At 41.9% G+C, this 22,029-nt stretch overlaps 1 protein-coding gene across 6 annotated transcripts in view; it reads left to right on the plus strand.

Moving 5' to 3' along the window:
* The window catches only part of IRAG1 (inositol 1,4,5-triphosphate receptor associated 1), a 114,415-nt gene that overhangs the window by 86,626 nt on the left and 5,760 nt on the right, over positions 1 to 22,029 (plus strand). For 5 of the 6 annotated variants that reach the window (XM_079788888.1, XM_079788889.1, XM_079788891.1 and 2 more), the window contains 5 exons: positions 912 to 961; positions 1,510 to 1,617; positions 5,932 to 5,999; positions 17,519 to 17,635; positions 18,957 to 19,091. In XM_079788888.1, coding sequence (XP_079645014.1) covers positions 912 to 961; positions 1,510 to 1,617; positions 5,932 to 5,999; positions 17,519 to 17,635; positions 18,957 to 19,091 — 478 coding nt within the window. Of the gene's footprint in view, positions 1 to 911; positions 962 to 1,509; positions 1,618 to 5,931; positions 6,000 to 17,467; positions 17,636 to 18,956; positions 19,092 to 22,029 lie in introns of those variants that run through there. The other variant, XM_079788892.1, reaches the window with a different exon arrangement.

The raw sequence follows: 22,029 nt of genomic DNA on the forward strand, positions 1-22,029 counted from the left end.
GGCTCTTAAAGCAAATTATTTTCAAATAACCCATTGATATTTCCATTTAATGAGTTACAATAATGCTCAATTCATTGTGCTATTGACACTTTTGCCCTTTCCTTTAAAAAATATCTTTGACTTTGATGGGTCAAAATTGTATCTCATCTCATAGTTTTAATTTGTATTTTTTGACCTTTTCAAATGTTCCCTAGACATTTGTATTTCCACTTTCATAAATTCTCTAATTATAACTTTTGCTTACTTATACAATTAGTATTTTATTAATTTGTATGAACTCTTCATATATAAAGAATATTTTTCTGGTTCTGCTATTTTGGCTGACTAGGACACTTCAAACCCTTTAACCACAAATACTTTTTGCTGGAAAAAGATAAAGCATACATTAGTCTAAAAGAATAGCTGAATCTACAAGAACAGAAATTGAAGTACTCAGATACAAGAAAAGAAAAGAGAACTGAAACTAAGCTGACCCTGCAGCCTCCTTGCAACCAGAGTCAACCTCAGTTATCTGGGCGCTGGGCTTTGCGCTTGCACACAATCTGAGATGAGACCCTCAACACCCATGGCAGAGGTGACTCCGAGCCTCCCATAGATTTTCCAAGGTCTGCATCTTTAGACAAGAAAAAAACAATCATCAAAACAGCAGAGAAAGAAATCAAGGAAGTTTGTCTGTTTTTCCCTGAGCTCTAGTAGGAAAAAATACTTTCTCCTTCCTCATAGGAAAAGTGCCTGCTCCAAAAATACAGGCCATTACAGAAGTGATGATGCAATATGCAGAGAATCTGAGAGGAGCAGGACATGAGGCCTCTGGCCCGTAGATGCCATGGTTTAGTTTCTAACTATCTGTTCCCTGCTGGAGGCTACTCTGAAAAACTTGCCTGAGTTCTCTCTGTTCCCTCCTGTTGCAGAAGACGGGGTTCCTCGCACAGCGCGGTCCATGTCCCTCTCTCTGGGAAAGGTATGCATGTTCAAGGGATACCAGGGCTCCTGGAGAAAGTACAACAGAAGTTTCCACAGTCACCCAAGAGATCATTCATTCCTGGACTCACGGTGGGTGGGGGTGGGGGAAAGAACCTCTGGACAGAGTCTCTAATTTGGCTCCCCATACCTTCTAGCTCATCCTCCAGCCTTCTCTTGCTCATAGTTTTCCTGACTATAACATCCCTTAAATGAACATAAAATGATGCATAAACCTTGGTATTGCTATAGTTTTCATACACCATCAAAGATGTTACCCAGGGACTGGGGGTCATTTCTGTTAAATTTCTTCAGGATTTAATAACCTAAAATAGAAACATGCTGAGACATCACTCTCCACTAACAGAAAAGTTGTGTCAACTTTGGCTACTCTCCATACCAACTCCCACCACCACCATTACCCCAAAGCAAAACTATCCAGTGAATGTTATTACAGCAGTAGGAATGAGTAGGTATATTCAGGGCCTTTCTGAATGGTGGGTGCGGCTCCCTTCATGATAGTGAGCCTGGTCACTTCTCTTTCTATAGAACATGCCCCGCCGGAGGGTCAGCGTTGCTGTGGTTCCCAAGTTTAATGCCCTGAACCTGCCCAGTCAGCCTCCAAGCTCATCACCCATCCCCTCCTTACCTGCCCTGGTGAGTATGATCATGTTTGCCAGCTGACCCTATTTGACCTCTCCCTCAGACTCACTACTATGTGGGTGACCTAGGTGCAGGCAAAGTCAATAAGGTGAGTTCATTCCCAGCACAGATTCTGGGCCATAGGCTTAAAAAGCCCAATTTAGACCAGGCTCCATGTCTTCCACTGCCCTGAGAAGAAGATAGTAAGTGGTATCCTTTTTCATGCTTAAACCACACCATCCAAGGTGGGTACGATTTTGTCCCACTCTGCAATGGGCTTCAACACCTGAGCTACATTTTGTAGTGGTAGAGCTGAGCTTTGAACCATAGGCTCTCTGATTCTAGAGCGTGTATTCTTTAAAAAACCAACAATTCATTTTATTTTAATTTTTTTATACTTTCAGTCACTTTCAAACACATTCAAATTTTACAAAGTTGCAATTTTGACATATAAAAAATTGGGGGTAGGAACAAAATTTCTACCAGAACTGGCTAAAGAATGTCACAGTGTTTTAGAGTTTGGACTTCAAAGTAACACCAGATCTGAGTTCCAACTATGACTTCCCCTTTTTAGCTTGTGGCATTAGACAAGTTATTTCATCTCTCTTTGCCTCACTTTTTCCAAAGCTTGAATTCTTAAACCCAATGTTATTCTGTCTTGATTCTTTGCAATCTTGTTTTTAACAATGAAAATATGGGGACTATTCAAATGTCCATTACTAAGAGATTGGTTAAATAAATTATGGACATCCCTATAAGAAGTTTCTATATGCAGTTGCTAAAAATGATGATTAGACTATAAATACAGGGTGGGGCAAAAGTAGATTTACAGTTGTGAGTACATGAAACAGAGTTTAGTGTTATATTATTGTTTATTAATTATTGTATTATTTTCCATATGAACAACTATAAACCTACTTTTCCCCCACCCTGTATTTATTGACATGAAAAAATTTTCAAATTAGTAAAAAGGAGTTAAATACAAAAACAATATATACAGTATAATTCTGCTTTGTAGTTTTTTAAAAGTAATTTTCTAGGTGTAGAAAGAAAATTCTGGAAGCATATATGTAAAACTATTAATAATGGTTATCTATAGGCAATGATAAAACCACAGGTGATTTTTAACTTCTTTTTTTCAGGTTTTTTTATTTCAAGAAAAACGATCTTAAATATAATAGTGTTACATGAAATAAACATTAATATCTCAAGAAAAATTATTTTAAATATAATGTTACATGCAATAAACACCAATTATTCAAGAAAATGATCTTACATATAATAATATTACATGCAATAAACATTAATATTTCAAGAATAAAAGGATTTTAAGTATAATAATATTACCAAAACTATACTAACATAGTATGATATCACAACAGTTGTAGGAAATATTAAAGACCTGCAAATAACAGGATTACTTCTATTATATTCTAGTATATTTTTTCCTCTCTGGCTCTATTTGGTTCATCAGTTTATGTTGTTCATCATATTCCACAAATGAGTGAGATCATAGGATATTTATCTTTCTCCAACTGGGTTATTTCGCTTAGCATGATGCTTTTAAAGTCTACTTTGTCAGGTATGAGTATTGCTACTCAGCTTTTTTTTTTCTTTTCCATTTGCATGGAAAATTACTTTCCATCCCTTCACTTTCATCCTGTGTGTGTCTTTTGTTTTGAGGTGGGTCTCTTGTAGACAGAATATAGTTGGGTCATCTTTTTGTATCCATTCAGCTACCCTATACCTTTTGATTGGAGCATTTAATCCATTTACATTTAGGGTTATTATTGAGAGGTACTTATTTATAGCCATTTTAATTCTGTATTTAAAATGGTTTCTCTCTCTGTTTCTTCTCAGCAATCCCTTACAGCAATCCCTTTAGCATTTCTTGTAATGCTGGCTTGGTGGTGATAAACTCCTTTAGCCTTTTTTTTTTTTTTTTTTTTGTCTAGGAAGCTCTTTATTTGACTCTCTATTTTGAATGATAGCCTTGCTGGATATAGTAATCTTGGTTTCAGATACTTGCTTTCCATTACCTTGAGTACTTCATGCATTTCCCTTCTGGCCTGCAGAGTTTCTGATGAGAAATCAGGTGTAAGCCTTATGGGAACTCCTTTGTAGGTAACAGTTTTCTTTTCTCTTACTGCCTTTAAGATTCTTTGTCTTTAATTTTTGGCATTTTAATTATGATGTGTCTGGGCATGGGTCTGTTTGGGTTCTTCTTGTTTGGGGTTCTCTGTGCCTCCTGAACTTGTGTGACTTTTTCCTTACTAGGTTAGGGAAGTTTTCTACCATTATTTCTTCAAACACCTTTTCTATTCCTTTCTCTCTTTCTGCCTCTTTTGGCACACCTACTATTCTAATATTGTTACGTTTCACATTGTCCCACAGCTCCCTTAAGATATCCTCCTGTTTTTTAATTGTTTTTTTCTTTTTGGTTCTCTAATTGAGTGATATTTTCAACTCTGTCTTCTAATTCACTGATTCGATCCTCAGCTTCCCCTAATCTGCTGTGTATTCCTTCCAATGTGTTCTTTATTTCTGTCATGTCATTCTTTATTTCAGACTGTTCTTTTTTCATAGTTACTATATCTTTTTTCATACAGTTGAGCATTTTAAACATCATTACTCTGAACTCTGTTTCAGATCAATGTCTTATCTCTGCTTCATTTCTCTCTTCTTCTGGAGAACTCACTAGTTCTTTCATTTGAGGGTTGTTTCTTTGTTTCCTCATTTTGGTTGTCTGTTTGGGTTTGTGACTATGTTTTAGGTCAGTGATGGCGAACCTATGACACGCGTGTCAGCACTGACACGCGTAGCCATTTCTGATGACACGCGGCCGCATGCCGAGGATGAAACATTTGCTGCTCCTGAGGATGAAACATTTGCAACTAGAGTCTTGGAGTTAGTTTTTTCTTCAAAGTGACACACTACCCGAGTTATGCTCAGTTTTTTGGCGAAGTTTGACACACCAAGCTCAAAAGGTTGCCCATCACTGTTTTAGGTAGATCCTCTATACCTCTCAATCTCTAGTGCAGGACAGTGTTAAAGGCCGTTTCTGACTAATTGGATCAGGCAAAGACTCAAAGCCTCCAGAGACCTTGATGCCATCTTATAGTTCTATAATAAGAATGTATTACTTATAATCAGAAAAAAAAATCAATTTCAATTTTTTTTAAACAAAGACAGTTCCTATATAACAAGATATTTTCCAGCTCCCCAGTCTTTGTGAACCTGCTTAATCCTGTCTAACACTTCTAATTCTTTCTCCAGTTGTTCCTCCATGCCATGTCCATGACTAGCAGTACTCTGTAAAGAAACAATCTGATATGTAAGCAATAGGTGAAGTAGATTCAAGCTCTATTGTGCCAAGAGGTGGCAATAACTCATAAACTTCTTTCACCTCTTCCTGCCTTGAATGTTTCAATCATCTTTGAAATCAACATAAACTCCCAGATCATCCACTAAACCAAAGGAGCCTAAAAAATTTTTTTAAAGGAGCTTAGGGAGGGCTAGTTAGTATGCTTTAAAGAAACATACTAACTAGGCCTCCCTAAGCTCCTTTAAAAAGTGAGATAATTTGAGTGGAGAAAATTTAAAGGACCTATTTCCCATACTATACTAAATGTATAAATGTGGTTTCCAAATATATTCCTTTAGGCTAGGGGCAACCAGGGCTATACATTCAAATGACGTGGTGCTAAACATTCCACACTGGGGCCCACCCCAAGATTCTGGATTGGACCAGTACTTTCAAAAATCTCCCCCAGGTGATTTGATATGCAGCCAGAGTTGAGAACCATTGTTTAAATCAAATCCATTGCAACAAAACAATGTAATAGTCCTTGGATATTTATCATAAGAATTTTATGATGGCTTGAGCTTTTGGTAAGGACAGGCATCTCCTGAGAATTATATCTCCAGGGCAGTGATAGGCTTGCATGAATCTATCCCAGGGACCTTGGGGTCTGTGTTTAGTAGGAGGCCCACTGGTATTTAATCCAAGTCAGTAAAAGGGACAGAGAAAAATGGATGGCTCCCCTCCAGAACAGAGCCTCAAATGGAAACTCTCTTTGCTCAACAAAACTCAAAGAGGAAAAGTAAAAGTTGCAAGTTGCATGTGCCCCAGAGGTAAACATCACCTAAGAAAGGAGGTCAGAGAAGACCTGAGAAAAGAGTCGGTATCAAGTGAAGGTTAGAGAATGTCAGGAGTGAGGAAAGGGAAAGAAGAGGAGCAATAGCCCCTCTACCCCCAGTATCATCAGACACCCAGCAGCCCCAGTTTCTTCCTTTCTCTCTAATCCTCAATTCTCTGTCTCCGTTCAGTCAGAATCGTCCAGTGGGAAAGGCAATCTACCTGTTGTCACCTCAGCCCTGCCTGCACTTTTGGAAAAGTAAGTGTCGATTTTTTTTCCTCTGAACTTTGGGATCTCTGAGGAAAATTTCCTCAACTCACCTTTCCTCCCATCCTTACTCCCTACATGTGATAGAAAGCAAATTAAGTTTTAGGAGAAATAAGTAGCACTCTGAGACAAAGATTTCAGACCTAGTTTGCAAATTCCTGGACCAGGGAGATGCTATGGCATTGGTCAAGAGTACCATGATCTAAGGAGAGCCCATTGGAGATGGAAGTCTTCTCTGTTGGTTGGGACTCTTTGGGATACAGATACAAGAAAGCCCCAACTCAAAGGGGCTTAATTAAGTCCAGAGAAGGGGCTTCCCCCAGATGTAGTACAGCAGGGCCCCAGCTCAGCCTCTCTACAATTTCCTGGCCTCTGCTCACTTTATATATCGAGTTCATCAGCAGACTTATGGCAAATGGCTGCTAATTCAGGTATTCTATCCAGACACGACATTATCTAGAGGAAAAAGGACCATTTTCCCCCATGTTTCTTTCTTAGGAATGAACCCAAAAGCCTTTCTTCAGTCTTCCTTATCTTGTTGGTAGATTTGGTCCTTTTGTAAACCAATCACAGCCTTTGGGAATGGGATTGTCATCGTAGTCTTAAACTCTCCTCTGGAGATAGGAAGAGAGGCCCAGCTTTCCATAAAGCAAAATGGCTTCGTAAGGAAGAATAAATTCTCAAACAAAATCATGTTGCTGTTAGGAAGTAGGAAGGAGATGAATATCGGATAGACAAACAACAGTGTCTGCTATGCCTAACTTTTCTAGGCATCTTTACAATTTGTAGGTCTTTTCATCCTCAGTCAAAGCAAGGCAGGCTGTTTTCTATACACTCAGAGGAGTTTGTAACGTGTTTTCTAATTCTTTCATTTGCTTGCTAGAAAACATCTGGACCACAGCTGCCACCTCTTAGAAATTTTCTCTTGTGTCTTTCCTCACTTGGTAGAACGTACACCTATATTCTTCCTTCTTCCTTGCCTTGAGATAACTTAGTCCTTTATTTTTCATTGCTGTTAGAATAGTTTTGCCTGACCGGGTAAAAAAATGTCCATGTTGGGTCCCTTTGCAGTACAGACAAGTTCTCAAGCTCCTCACCCCCAGACTTAGCAATGTTTTCCTCCCCTCTCAGTACATCAACCACAAAGCTATCCCTCCGCGACTCACCCCACATTAGTCTTAAAGTTTTCCCAGCATTTCCTCTTTTTGCCACCTAACCCCGCATAAGCTTATAGTTCCTTGATATTGTATAGGGTATTTTTGTTTATTTGTTTCCCTGTTTTCCTGATCACTATAAGGAAATTATAAAGGGATGACAAACTAACAACCATGTGGATGTAACCAAGTTTATAGAATCTTACCAAGTCCTTAGAGTCATAGTGTCTAGCCCATGGTCTCTGAATCTCTCTAGAAATAGTCATTTAAGCCCTGAATGAGAAGCACACTAAAATTCTCCCTTCCAATCCTGCCTTTAGATGCACCAACCCCTTTTCTAGGAAGGTCTCCAACATGGCCCTGTTTCCAACTCTTGGCCCACAGAGCTAATAAGAGCAGAAGATTTATGTCCCCCCTCTCCTCAAGGAACTGACAATGATGGGGCAGGGCCTGGACCCTGCAGAACTAATGTGCAGGCCAGCTGAGAACATCTATCTGAGGCAGTGAGGATCATCAAGAACCTGAGGTAGCCCTAACCAGTTTGGCTCAGTGGATAGAGCGCCGGCCTGTGGACTGAAGGGTCTCAGGTTCGATCAAGGGCATGTACCTTGGTTGTGGGCACATCCCCAGTAGGGAGTGTGCAGGAGGCAGCTGAATCGATGTTTCTCTCTCATCGATGTTTCTAACTCTCTATCTCTCTCCCTTCCTCTCTGTAAAAATTCAATAAAATATATTTTAAGAAAAAAGAACCTGAGGTAAACTTGGTAGGAAAAAGTGAGGTGCAAAATTGTAGGCAACAGGCAGCAGCCCCAAATTAGAAGTGGCAATGAATGAGCATCAGTGGTGACAAAGATGTCTGTAACTCATTCTTTTTTTAAAACATATATTTTTATTGATATCAGAGAGGAAAGGAGAAAGAGAGAGAAAGAAACATCAATGATGAGAGAGAATCATTGATCAGCTGTCTCCTGCATGCCCCACACTGGGGATCGAGCCTGCAACCTGGGCATGTGCCCTGACTGGGAATCGAACTATGACCTCCTAGTTCATAGGTCGATGCTCAACCACTAAGCGATGCCAGCTGGGTAGCAGCTCACTCTTATGGGCTACCCAGAGAGATTACCATGATACATTACCTCTACTGTGGCTGACTCACCTGTTGGGAATACACCCAGCCAATAAATATGGCTATAAAAAGGAGAGGGAGTATTCAAAGGAGGAGGGATTCAGGACTAACAGCAGCTTTCCCCATGGATTTCTAAAAGGTGCTAAATGATTTCCATCTGAATTCATGAAACTGGAAACATTTAACAGATTGCTAAGAGACTTAAGAGTAAGACCATCTGTGAGTGAAAATAAATTCATATCTTCTAACACAAATACAGTCAATTCTAGCTACCTTCTTCATATTGTTAAAAAGATTGTTATATTCAGCTTGATGTTAAAAAGATGTCACATTTCTCTAAGCATACAGTTACTAAACAAGAAGAGAAATGGCTAAGCAGGTGAAAGATGATGAGAAGATAAAATTGCCTGCAGCTAGTTTTCAGCAAATACCTACACTGACTGCATGCTCAATGTGATTTGAGAAAATTCTGAGCCTTGTTCTTATAGGTCACTTCCTAGTAAACTGCTCTTCATTTTTAACAAGGGGCTAAGAACCTGTAGACTTAGAGAAAAATAAGAAAGTGACACATGCAGTAGTCCCCCTGATTCATGCAGAATACATGCCAAGACTCCCAGTGGATGCCTGAAACTGTAGATAGTACTGAACCCTATATATGCTGTTCTCTCTCTCTCTCTCTCTCTAAAGTTTAATTTATAAATTTGCCTCTGTAAGAGATTAATAACAACTAAAATAAAATAGGACAATTATAATATACCATAATAAAAATTATGTGACTGTGGTCTCTCTCTCTCTCTTTCTCTCTCTCTCTCTCTCTCATATTTTATTGTATACTAGAGGCCCAGTGCATGATTAAATCATGCACGTGTAGGGTCCCCTAGGCCTAACCTGCCATCCAGGCCATATCCACTGCCCCGCAAAGCCTAGCACGCTCCGTGGACACTGCTAGCAGCCTGCTCCCCGCTTTTGATGGCAGGGGGTCTGCTGGTGCTGGAGCGGACACACAGCTCCCCGCTTTTGATGGTACATGGCGGAATGTGGGCTCGCTGCCCCAGAGGCCCCTTCTGTGCTGCAGCACAGCCATGGTGCAGACGCTGAGCTCACGCCGCCGCTGGCGATGCGAGCTCAGTGTCCCGCCGGCCCAATCAGCCACCCCGGCCACCCCGAGTCCCGCCCCCCCCCCGCGCCTCCTGGCCAATCGTGGGCATAGTGAAGGTACGGCCAATTTGCATATTTGTCTATTATTAGGTAGGATACTCACATTTTCACTTAAAGGAAGCACTTTACAGCTTCTCTTTGGCATATTCAAATTTCCAGCATCACTACTCTTGCAGTTTGGGCCCATTATTAAGTAAAATAAAGGTCACTTGAATACATGACAGTTGATCTACTAAGTGATTACTAAGTATAGGCCATAGCATATACAGCATGGATACACTGACAAAGGGATGATTCAAGTTCAGTGCAGGATGGAACAGGACAATGTGAGATTTCATTATTCTACTCTGAACAGTATGCAATTTAAAACTTATGAATTGTTTATTTCTGGAACTTTTCATGTAATATTTTCATATTGTGGTGAACTATGGTTAACTAAAACCACAGAAAGTAAAAATTGGGATAATAGGGGGCTGCTATATATTTTTTTAATTAAAAAAATTTTCAAGTATAGATTACATTCAATATTATTTTGTACTAGAGGCCCGGTGCACAAAATTCGTGCACGGAGAGGGGTTGTCCCTCAGCCCAGCCTATACCCTCTCCAATATGGGACCCCTGGAGGGATGTCCGACTGCCCGTTTAGGCCCGATCCCACCAGGATCGGGCCTAAACGGGCAGTCGGACATCCCTCTCACAATCCAGGACTGCTGGCTCCCAACTGCTTGCCTGCCTGCCTTCATGATTGCCCCTAACCGCTTCTGCCTGCCAGCCTGATCACCCCCTAACCACTCTGCTGCCAGCCTGTTTGCCCCCAACTTCCCTCCTCTGCCGGCCTGGTCACCCCTAACTGCCCTCTCCTGCAGGGTTGATCACCTCCAACTGCCCTCCCTTGCAGGCTTGGTCCCTCTCAACTGCCCTCCCTTGCAGGCAGGGTGCCTCCCAACTGCCCTCCCTTGCAGGCCGGGTGCCTCCCAACTGCCCTCTCCTGCTGGCCATCTTGTGGTGGCCATCTTGTGTCCACATGGGGGCAGGATCTTTGACCAAATGGGGGCAGCTATATTGTGTGTTGCAGTGATGATCAATCTGCATAGTACTCTTTTATTAGATAGGATAGAGGCCTGGTACAGGGGTGGGGGCCAGCTGGTTTGCCCTGAAGGGTGTCCCGGATCAGGCAGGGGTTCCCTTGGGGTGTGGGGCGGCCTGAGCGAGGGGCCTGTGGTGGTTTGCAGGCCGGCCACGTCCCCTGGCAACCCAAGCAGAGGCCCTGGTATCTGGAATTTATTTTCCTTCTACAATTGAAACTTTGTAGCCTGGAGCGGAGCCAAGCCTGGGGCTCCCTCCGAGGCCGGCAGCCATTTCTGTTGGGGTTATAATTGAAACTTTGTTGCCTTAAGCGGGTGGGCCTGGCCAGGGTGTGCGGAAAGCTTTGCTTCCCCTGTTGCTGGCGGCAACCCTGGCCTGCTCTCTCAAGGTCCATTCTGCCGCCATTTGTTTGAATTTGTTTACCTTCTATAATTGAAACTTTGTAGCTTGAGTGGAGGCTTAGGCCTGGCAAGGGCAGGAGGAAAGCTTGGCTTCCTCTGTTACCTAGGAAACCTTGCTCTCTGTGGCTGTAGCCATCTTGGTTTGGGTTAATTTGCATACTCGCTCTGATTGGATGGCGGGCATGGCTTGTGGGTGTGTCGGAGGTATGGTCAATTTGCATATTTGTCTATTATTAGATAGGATTAGTTTCAGATGTACAGCATAGGGGACTATTATATTTATAGTTTCATGAAGATTAAAACAAAACAAAACTCAAGAACAGTTTCACAAGTAGAAGAACTATTTATTATTTTTTATTCTTTCATTTCTTTGACAATTAATGACCAAGGGCCAGGTACCTAGAATGCACTCAGGGAGCTCAAATTCTAATGGGAAAGATGGGTGGGAAACAGTCCAGTATAATATAATGTGATGGGTGATAGCATAAGGAAGTACAGGTTGCTAAGGGAACAACAAACAACAATCAGCACCTTACCCCAGATTTTGTATTGTGGGAGGGAGGGCTTCAGAAAATGTTTCCTCTAGAAATTTACTTTTAAAGTAAAACCTGAAAGTTATACAGTTAACTAAGTGACCTAGAGGCTAACAACATTCCAGATATGTGAGAAAGTATGAAGTCAAGGAATAATAATGATGATGATAATTACTCTATTTCAAAAGTGTAGAAAAATTGCCAGTGTCTCACTTTATGCGAAGTGCTGCTTCCAACTACTTTACATTAATAATATAATTTAATCTTTATAATAATCCCATAAGATAGGTATAGTATTAATATCCCTATTTTATAGATGGGGAAACTGAAACTCAGAGAAATCATCACTTGCCTGAGGTTACACAGCTGATAGCAGAATTCATGCTCTTAACCTGTTAATAGGTTCTCCAGCTAGAAGACTAGGAGGAAGTCCAGTATGACTAGAGAGAAGAGATGGATTTAAGAGCTGTTTTTGAAAGAGCTCTTGTGGAAGGACCTGCTAATCGGCCAGGTGTTGAGTGGAAGGCAGAGTGATGGAAGTGAGGGTTTACACGGAGCCATTCACTGGGATCAAATAAGCCACACATATGGCTAATGTACAGGACTAGTTTATAAAAGGGACCATTATACCGATAAATCACTGGACAATTTTAACTATGATCTCTAAAATAACAATTTTTCTACACTTTTGAAACAGCCAGTGTAAATTGCTTAAAGGTTCCATATGACATCACATATGTACTGTAAGCAACTCCCCTTTGCAGATAGTATTCTGGAATGAATTAGCCCTCAATCAACTAGTAGTGGGCCCCAGGAGTCTGGGACTGACTAATAAGGATTAAGGAAGCTTTTATAGCTCAGGTCCCCTGGGTTGGTCTTGTCTGAGAGAGCTGTGGCAGTAGGAGTGGCTTAGAGACACTGCTGAGCCCAAGAAGGGAAAATGTGTCCATTGGTAAGTGTTGCAGTCACTTTCAAATGTTTACAACATAGAAAAGATACACTTTAATATACCTGCTGGTCAATCACATTTTGACTAAATAACCCTCATGTCACTGAGAGCTGAGCATAATGAAAAACACTGTTGACTTGGACATGAGAGAACAATAAGCTTCATTGTCATGAATCATCCCCCCCCCAAAAAAAAAAAATCATACAAACTTTCGGCTGGGAATAGATGCCACAATCCATGAGCATTTGGCTCAGAAATCCCTAGGGTGGGCACAAGCTGTGTGGGCTCAGCTCCAAGTTTAAAGGCATGAATAAAGATTCCTTCAGCTCCACCCAAACACCAGGTTTCAGGAAATAACCATTTACAGCGAGGACCTGCCCATTTTATAAGATCAATAGGTAGGGACTGGATGAGCCACAGTAAAGTCAATGTAACTCAGCAAACACTTAAAGGCACTTACTGCCAAGCACCATTCCAACTCAAACAGTCTCTTTCCTTGCAGTCACAGTCACAAGGAGAGATGGGCATGTAGATAAAACATAAAGTCACCCCATCTCCAAGTTATGCTGTAACAGAGATGTAATGAGGGCACAGAGAAAGGGAGAGATCAACTTTAACCACAGGGTGTGGGAGAAGGGAAACACTGGCAAAGATGCCACAGAGGAGAAGGTATTTGAGCTGAGTCTTAAAGATACACAAGGAGAAACTTCCAGGTAGTTGGAGAAGATATTTCAGGAACTGTAAGCTCAGTCTAGAGGTCAGGATATAACTGCAAACGTTTCACATATTGTGTGTTCCCTCTACTTCCCACCCTCCCCAGTATTAAATCAAGGTTTTCCTAGCCTGTCTCTCACTCTAAACAAGCAACCTTTAAAAGAAGGGCCCCATCATAAGGCATGGCTCAGCCTATGAGCAGGCCTGGCCTCACTCAGCCCATTTCCTGGAACCCTTCAAACTGCTCAGAGCCCCAGGAAAAGACTTCTTCTGTTTAAACAGCGGGCTCATAGAGCTGTGGAAAGTGTACTTTGACATGAAGTTAGAAGACCAAGGAGAGTCCCAGCCAGGCCCACCAACTACCAATAATGTGAACATAGGCAAGTCACTTACTCAACTTGAATTTGGTTTCTCATCTTGCATATGGGAAAATCCCCCACACGGGTTGCATATAAGTAGCAGTCAAAAGAATGGGCAAATGTCAGCCTGCATAGGATCAAATCTGAGCTCTATTGAATACTGTTTGATCTTGGGCTGGTTATTTAATTTTGCTGAGTCTTGGTTTTCTTTCCTATCAAACTGAGAATAATAGTGTCACTTATCTTATTGAGTCACTGTCTTAAGTGAGACCTTATCACATAGCCTGATACAAAGCATAAATGTTAGCTCTTCTTATCATCAGGAGGGTCAAGTGAGAGAACATATGTGAAAGCGTGTTAAGAACTAAAGCCCCATAGGTGAGTTGAGTTGAACAGGGTGATCAAGTCAACCTGGGAGATCTGGACCCTGGACAGAAGATCTACATGTTAAAAAGTTGTTGAAATGGGCTTCCTGGCTCTACTAGGGGAAAGTTTTAGTCTCTACAGAGCACTAACCTGAGGGCAATGAAAGTTTTGTTTACCATCACTTGGTCAACAAAACTTAAAAGTGCTTGAGTGTTTTATGGCACAATATACACACATTTGATAAATTTATTAAAACAATTTTATGTTAATTTTACCATACTTTAAAGTCACATTTAGGGTTCCTCTGATTCTGAAGTGTCAGAGAAATCTATGTCAAGTTCTCTTTTGAAGATATAAATAACCCCCTGATAATTTATCAGCTTGGGCTTTTTTTTAGATCAGGTTTGAAAAAACATCAGATTGCTACCAAACTCTACCAATAAATTCAGTATATAACTAAGAAAAAATAATATCATTTGTTGAGTACCATATTGCAGGAAATTTACTTATATTTTTTCATTAATTCTTACACTACCATTTTCAGGTATAGAGTATTATCCTCATTTGACAGTTGAGGAATCTGAAGGTCAGGATAGTTAAGTAATCTGCACATGTTAGAGCTGGGGTTTGAACCCATGTTTGCCTCAGGAGGGTTCTTCTTCCTACACTATATTGACCTCCTTCAGACCCGTTTATCATTTACCTCTAAGGTTGACAGCTGTAGATAAAAGAAATTAGAAGTCTGATACCAATACTTTATTTCTAATATAGAAATTTATTTAATAAAATAATTACTTTCCAGGCCTTTGGCTGTAGCTATGTTTTTTCTGCTCTTGTTCCAATTTTTGGACAAATAGGAAACTGCACATTAGGTAGGCAAAGGTCACATGGAAGGGAGTGGATAACGTAATTTGCAAAAGGAGAAATGTTATGAATAGGTGATATTTTTAGAGTTTTCTTTTTCTTGTTCACAATGGGTTTTGGTTTCCAACCTGATGAAATGTGAAGTTTACAAGGTCTGAGGAAAACTAAGAGATGAGCCTTTACAAGCCTCACTCATAGAGCCTGTCTGAGGGGTTGGAGAGCGTGGCAGCTGTGATCTTTCAGAGTCCTGGCTGAAAAGCTCTGCTCACTCTTCTGCCTTATTTGAGGGTTCCTCCCTGACATGACTGCTGTTGGGATTCTGGTGACCTAGGAGGGCTGCAGAATCTATACTGTAGTGAAGGCATGGCCATCAGGATACTTCCTTATACCTTGTGATCCCATACCTCAAATAGGCTCCCAGCACTGCCCAGCTATCCTACTATAATTTTCTAGCATGTCTGTGTCTCCCCCCACTCCCCCTACACACACATGACTCTTTTATGCCTTCTCTTCTCTCCTCAAGCCTTCCTAGGCCTCTCTACCTCACTCTCAGTAGATGACCTTGTCTTTCACCTTTTAGAGAAAATTTAAGCTATTAGATAGTAGCCCTCTCATCTTCCTTCACCAAATCCCCAACCTACAGCCTACCATCCTCTCTTTGTTATAACCAAGGAGAAGTTTCTCAATCTTTTAAAGATCTGTCTCTGCTTCCCTTTTCATAGAATTTGTTCCTTTGGTTATCCTCTTTCTCTCATCCCCTCTACTGGATCATTTCTATCCACATTCAAAAGTGCTTTCATCTTTGTGTTTTTAATATATTTTATTGATTTTTTACAGAGAGGAAGGGAGAGGGATAGAGAGCCAGAAACATCGATGAGAGAGAAACATCGATCAGCTGCCTCCTGCACACCCCCCACCAGGGATGTGCCCGCAACCAAGGTACATACCCTTGACCGGAATCAAACCCGGGACCCCTCAGTCCGCAGGCCAACACTCTATCCACTGAGTCAAACCGGTTTCGGCTGTGCTTTCATCTTTTAACCCACTTCTTTAGCTATGCATTCCCCCAACACATTCTTCTATTCCTTTTCCTAGTCTAATTGTTGTGTCTATGTCTTCCCCTTTCTCACCTCCCATTTTTACTAAGCCCATTTCAATCTGTCTTTGGCTTCTGCCATTTCATCAAAATCCTCTTGACCTTCATATTATCAAATCTAAGAATCACTTTGTACTTATCTGACTCAGACTCTCAAACGTGTGTGTATGACACACAACTCTCCCTCCTTGGCATCCTCACCTCTCTGCGCTCCCAGGACTCCATGCTCTCCTGGCTTTTTCTCCTACTTCTCTAACTGCTACTTTTCAGTCTCTTCTGTTACTCCTTTTCCACCTGAGCTAAGGACAAAGATGTCTATGGCTTGGTCCTGGGTCCTCATCTTTCCTCATATTATTTCCCTTGGCTTTAAATATCATCTATATGATGATACCAAATGAATTTATTCAGCCTTTGGTATATCCAACTACCTACTTGATATCTTCACTTAGATGCCCCTTGTCCAAAAGTTACTAGTAACTCCTGCCTTACTGCCTCCTTTCAGTTCCTCGAGCATCTCTGCGCCTTTTGTGTCTTGTGGTCTTCCTACATCCTGCATCCTCTATCTAGACCAGTGGTTCTCAACCTTTTTAATGCCGCGACCCTTTAATACAGTTCCTCATGTTGTGGTGACCCCCAACCATAAAATTACTTTCGTTGCTACTTCATAACTGTAATTTTGCTACTGTTATGAATCGTAATGTAAATATTTGTGTTTTCCGATGGTCTTAGGCGACCCTGCTAGCAGTTCTCAACCTGTGTGTCACGACTAGTGCCTTTATAAATCTCGACCCACAGGTTGAGAACCGCTAGCAGGGTCGCCTAAGACCATCGGAAAACAGATATTTACATTATGATTCATTAACAGTAGCAAAATTACAGTTATGAAGTAGCAACAAAAATAATTTTATGGTTGGGGGTCACCACAACATGAGGAACTGTATTAAAGGGTCAAGGCATTAGAAAGGTTGAGAACCACTGCTCTAAACTGATCTTCCCTCTGTTATAGATACAACTAACGACTTCTCATCTTTTAAGTCTGTGCTTCAGTTACACCAGCTCAGGCCTTTTCTGACCACTCTGTCTAAGCAGATTCTCTCATTACTTTCTGTCACTGTACAGAGTTTGTTTCTATCATAAAAGTTATCATAACTTGCAATGAATTATAGGTTTTCCATTTTTGCATTTTTTTCCTTCTAAGCTCTGTGTTGGCAAAGATCATTTATTTTATGACGTTATCCTCAGCATAGTATTACAAGATGCCTGTGACTCAGTCAGTACTCAGTAGATATTAACATGAATGAAGCAAAAGATGGACATAGGAATGGAATGCCACTGAACATTTTGGTCTGCCTCCATCTTTCTCATCTTGGTGCTGTCTGTCCCAATAGCTGTCTGTCCCAAATAGCTGTCTGTCCACCCACAGCATCTCCTGGAATAAGAATAAAGGTGAAAAAGAAAGAATAAAGGTAGATTTGGGAGCATGAGGAAAAGGGGAACTGAAGCAGTATTAGATGTTTGGGGGTCCAGGGAGGATTCATGAACTAGTGCCTTTATAAATCTTGTCTCAAGGTAGAAGGATTGAAATTAACTCAATGCAATGAGTTTCCTCGCTTCTGATCAGCAATCAGGCCAAAGACGTGGTTTGGTTTTCAGATGCCCAATCTGTCCCTGAAAGGACGCCCTGTGCTTCCTTCTTCTCACTAGTGGAAAAACAAATGGGGACCCAGATTGTGAAGCTTCTGCTCCCACACCAACCCCGAGCTGCCTGGAGATTGGCCAGGAGACCAAGGCCAAGATGGAGGAAGAAGCGTACAACAAGAGGTGAGTTAGACTTCAACCCCTCTGAGGTCACTTGGCAGATCTCAGAAGATACTTTCCCACAGGCCTTCCCATCTCTTAGAGGTTTGAGGGAAGCAACCAGTGGCCCCGGGATCTCCTTGCCTCAGTGGAGAAAACAGCAGTACTGTTCCACAGGAAGGACAGGAGGAAGCAGGGAGAGAGGGTGTGGTCAGACAATAACAAGACAGCCCTTTTTTTAGGCAAAATGCCACCAGAACGTCACTGCCCAGAATGATCTGAAAATCAAGGGCTATGGGTGGGTTCTTCTTGATGGTGCCTGAGGCTTCCTGAGCACCCAGAACAGTCATGTTGCAGCCAAAAATGCCCAGGAGCAGCGGCAACTCCATTTGCTACAATTGTCTCAGCCTTTCCTTCTTCCCGTCAACTGGAGTATCCTCAACTTCCAATTGTCCTCTTCTCTAATTGAGCTTCAGTAGCAACTCTGGTTTGTCAGTCATAGATGGGACAGAGTACTGACTTGGCCAGACAGAAAATTACCTCTGACCAGGCATCACATCCTGAGCTTCTTTTCCTGTGGCTCCTAGGGAGACACAGCTTCCCACTGGTGTGAAATCTGTGGACCTTTGTGGGACAGCCATGCACAATATCCTGAGATTGCTCCAGCCAAGCTGTGCTGGCCTTAAGCACTCAGCTATAGGACAGGCAGAAAGTGTATATTCAGTGTAAAACTGATCCTGGGAGAAGGAAATCAGAAGGGTTTCTCTAGGAAAGCCTGTTTTTAACCCACAGCTGTCCTCTGTTCTTAGAATGCGTGAGGGTAAATGACTCCATTGGCTTTGTAAACATTTATTGAGTACTTCTCTAAGACAAGCTGTGTGCCTGCCACTTTGGTAAAACTTCCCAGCAAGCTAGCCTGTGTGACAGGTGTCACCCTCACTAGATCAAGTCGTATGCCTGGTACTTCCTCAGAACATTCCCACACCCTGTGAGATGAATGACACCCTCTCCATTTTACAGGTGAGGAGCTGACTCACCAAGGTTACATAGAAAACAGTTGTAATCTTAGCCCCACTGAATGTTTGGTAGAACAAGAACCCAGTCACATTTTTCCCTGTCAGTTTTGTCACACTTTCATAAACAGGAAGGATGACTGAAGATTGAGGGGAAATGGTACTGACATGAGCTGTGGGATTCAGTGGAGTTTCCCAGCTTTTTCCTGTTTGTGGAACCACAGGAAGTGCCTAATTATTGGGGATGCTCAAGTCCTCTCCTCTCAGACCTCAGGAAAGGATGCTCAGTGCCTGGCCTTCCCAGACTCGATTGTTCCTTTTTTGCCTTCTAGATACCAGGAAGATCTAAAGAAGATCAAAGAGTTTAAAAACCTAAAGGAGGAGGAAGAAGAACAGAAGAGTGAGGGTCCTGAGGAACCTGAAGAGGCAGAAGAAAGTGAAGAAGAGGGAAAGGACCAGAGAAGCAGGTTGGAGCCCTTGCCACTGCCAAAATGGGTCATAATTCATTAACTGCACAATATCTCTGGAGGTGCCAGTCCAGGGCATCAGTGGGTCTAAGGCCCAAATGAGCAGCCAACAGAAGTCAAGAGGACAGTCATGTTGGGAGAGGAGGCAGAGGAAATTCCAAAGAGCCAAATTAGTTAACAAGGGGATAGTTGCAAGAGCCGCGAGGTCATAAGTGGTGGTAGTGGTGATGGTAGTGGTGGTGGAGAGCTATCATCAGGAGCCGAGAAACGAATTGTGAGGGACTCTGACTGGAGTCCCTCCTAGCCCAGCCATAGTTAGCTCCTTTTCCAGCTACTAGTATCCCCATAAATGGACCATGGTCTAGGAAGCTGGTCTAAAGCCCTAGAGGGGGTTTCTTTTTTTTTTTTTAAATGTTTTATTGATTTTTTACAAAGAGGAAGGGAGAGGGATAGAGAGCTAGAAACATCGATGAGAGAGAAACATTGACCAGCTGCCTCCTGCACACCCCCTACCGGGGATGTGCCCACAACCAACGTACATGCCCCTGACCAGAATCGAACCTGGGACCTTTCAGTCCGCAGACCGATGCTCTACCCACCGAGCCAAACCGGTTTAGGCTAGAGGGGGTTTCTTACAAGAACAGAGGCAGAGAGAATAGATGGGTGCAAGGGACAAACTCAGCGTGGTGACAAAGGTGAGTTTCCAACAGGACCCTTCCATACTGATCAAACAAGCTTGGTCATCTGGACATTGGTTTCACTTTGGATTGGAAATACTTGGGTTTTTTTTAGATATACTGTATAATTCAAGTGTATTTTTCTCTAAGTCTGGAAAATATATATAACATGCAGATAAAGATAGTATAGATCCTGCATCTTGTCCTATCTACATCCTGAATTTTAATGATAGCCCCACCTTCACATATTCTACCCTCTTGTCTCTATTAGTACATTCAAACCAGAAGTCTTGAATTATGATGTTTGAAAATGTAGTTACAGCAAACTTGGAACACTTCACCAAAAGCTTTGTTTTTAGACCCCCAGGCTATTCTAGGTTTGAGAATGGCTCCAGCTAAAATGATTGATTATCTAATTAGCTGCTAAACTTGGGATAGGATATGTGTCTACGCTTCATTGCTGACAGACTCTGGAAATCACATGCATGTAACAAATAAGGTAATAAAATAAAAATTAGACATGAGATAGAGATGCTTCAAAGCACAGAGGGACAATAGAGCACAGTTAGTGGAAGATTCAACCAGAGTGAAATGTCTCAGCCTACATGAATTCACCCCAATGTTCAAGGGAAGAGTTATCTAGGAGAACTGGAGAAAATGCTTCATCAGTGAAAACAACTTTATTAGGATGTACCACCTCTCTTACTGAAAGAACCCCCAAGTTTCAACAGTGAAAGCATAGTCCCTACCCCAAGCAGCTGGATCCTGATCTCCTTATGTCTCTTCTCTCTCTTGGGGTCGTCTGCTATTATTTTGCAGACCACCACAATGCCTTCCTCCCCTTAATGCAGTCAAGCCCAGGCCTCGACAACAGCTCTTCCTTTGACCCCCTTCAATCCAGCTAACACAGGCTGGAACTTCTAACATTTCCAAACACCAAGAAAGAACAAAAGAGAACTAAACAGAGAGTACATGGAATATAAACAGTCTGGTTTACAAGGCACAGGGCTGGAATCCTTATCTAGCTAATTTGATCTCAGAAGATTGGTGGCCCCTCCCATTTCATGAAACCCCAGAGAAAATAAAGCTGTGCCTGGGTCCCTCTCTGTACAGCTCCTGGTCAGCTGCCTAAAGAAATGGCCACCCTATGCATCCATAATCTGAGAGTGTCCTCTTGGTCCTGCCTATCCTGAGGCCTTGTTCTCTCTCCCACCTTGGCTCCCTTTCAGATTTACATTTGGTCTTGAGTACATGCGTATACCACAGGTGATGGATACCAGACATCAGCACAGCCCTCAGAAGGGTCCTTGTCCTTCAGCACAGGAATATAGCTTTGCCTTTTCAGGGCCAGCATGAAGACAGACACTGCTGTCATATAAACTGCACACTCAAAGTTATAGTTTCCCTTCCTCAACTGTGATCAAAGCCAGACTAGCCCTGAGAGCTGTTGTCTTCAATGCCAAGCAGTCTATTTATTTCTGAGTCCCTTACACACACAGTTGTCTGCAGGCACCTGCATTCAAATGTGATTCCCCATGAAATTTTGCCATCTCACCAACAAGCAAGGTATGAAGTCATTAAAAGTCCATGTCCTACCTAGTGAATTTCAAAACAAAAAAACACTGGGGTAACCCCAGTAGTTGATCCCTTACATAAAAGATTCAACAAGTCTTTTTGTCTGAATGTCTACTATGTTTAATATATAATAACTTAATCTGTTATAAATATTATTTTCTGGAGGATCAGCTTAAATGAACTTTAGTGAATCAATCCAATATCTTAACCATATTACAACAGAGAACACAGTCTTCTGACATTTACATTGAACAAGTAAGTAAGTGCAACAGAAAACTTTTACCTTTTCTCCCACTGCCTGTTCAAACCTGCTCTGTGGCTTTAAGTACATTCCTTTACTTTTCCAATAACTCTCTGAAAACATAAGTCCTCTGGTCAAGTTTAAATCCCAATAATAACCTCCTTTCAGCAATTAAAATGGGCAGTTCGCTGAAATAGTGAAAAGCTTGAACTTATAAAGTTCAAGTGTCTCTCCTCCCCCAACGCTGGTCTGCTTTAGGAAGGAAGTCTGCAGTGGGGATGGGGAGCATGCTCTCTCTCAGTCTCCTAGTTACACTCCTACCCTCCACCCCCACTTTGCTGTTGCAGTGTCTGACCTCTCCAGGATGAACACTGAGAACAGGAATCTAGATTAAGGAGTAGGAAAGGCAATACTTGACTGGTATTATTGTGACTGGGCTTGAGGC

This window comes from Cnephaeus nilssonii, assembly GCF_951640355.1.
Source record: "Cnephaeus nilssonii genome assembly, chromosome: 13".
Classification (NCBI taxonomy): domain Eukaryota; kingdom Metazoa; phylum Chordata; class Mammalia; order Chiroptera; family Vespertilionidae; genus Cnephaeus; species Cnephaeus nilssonii.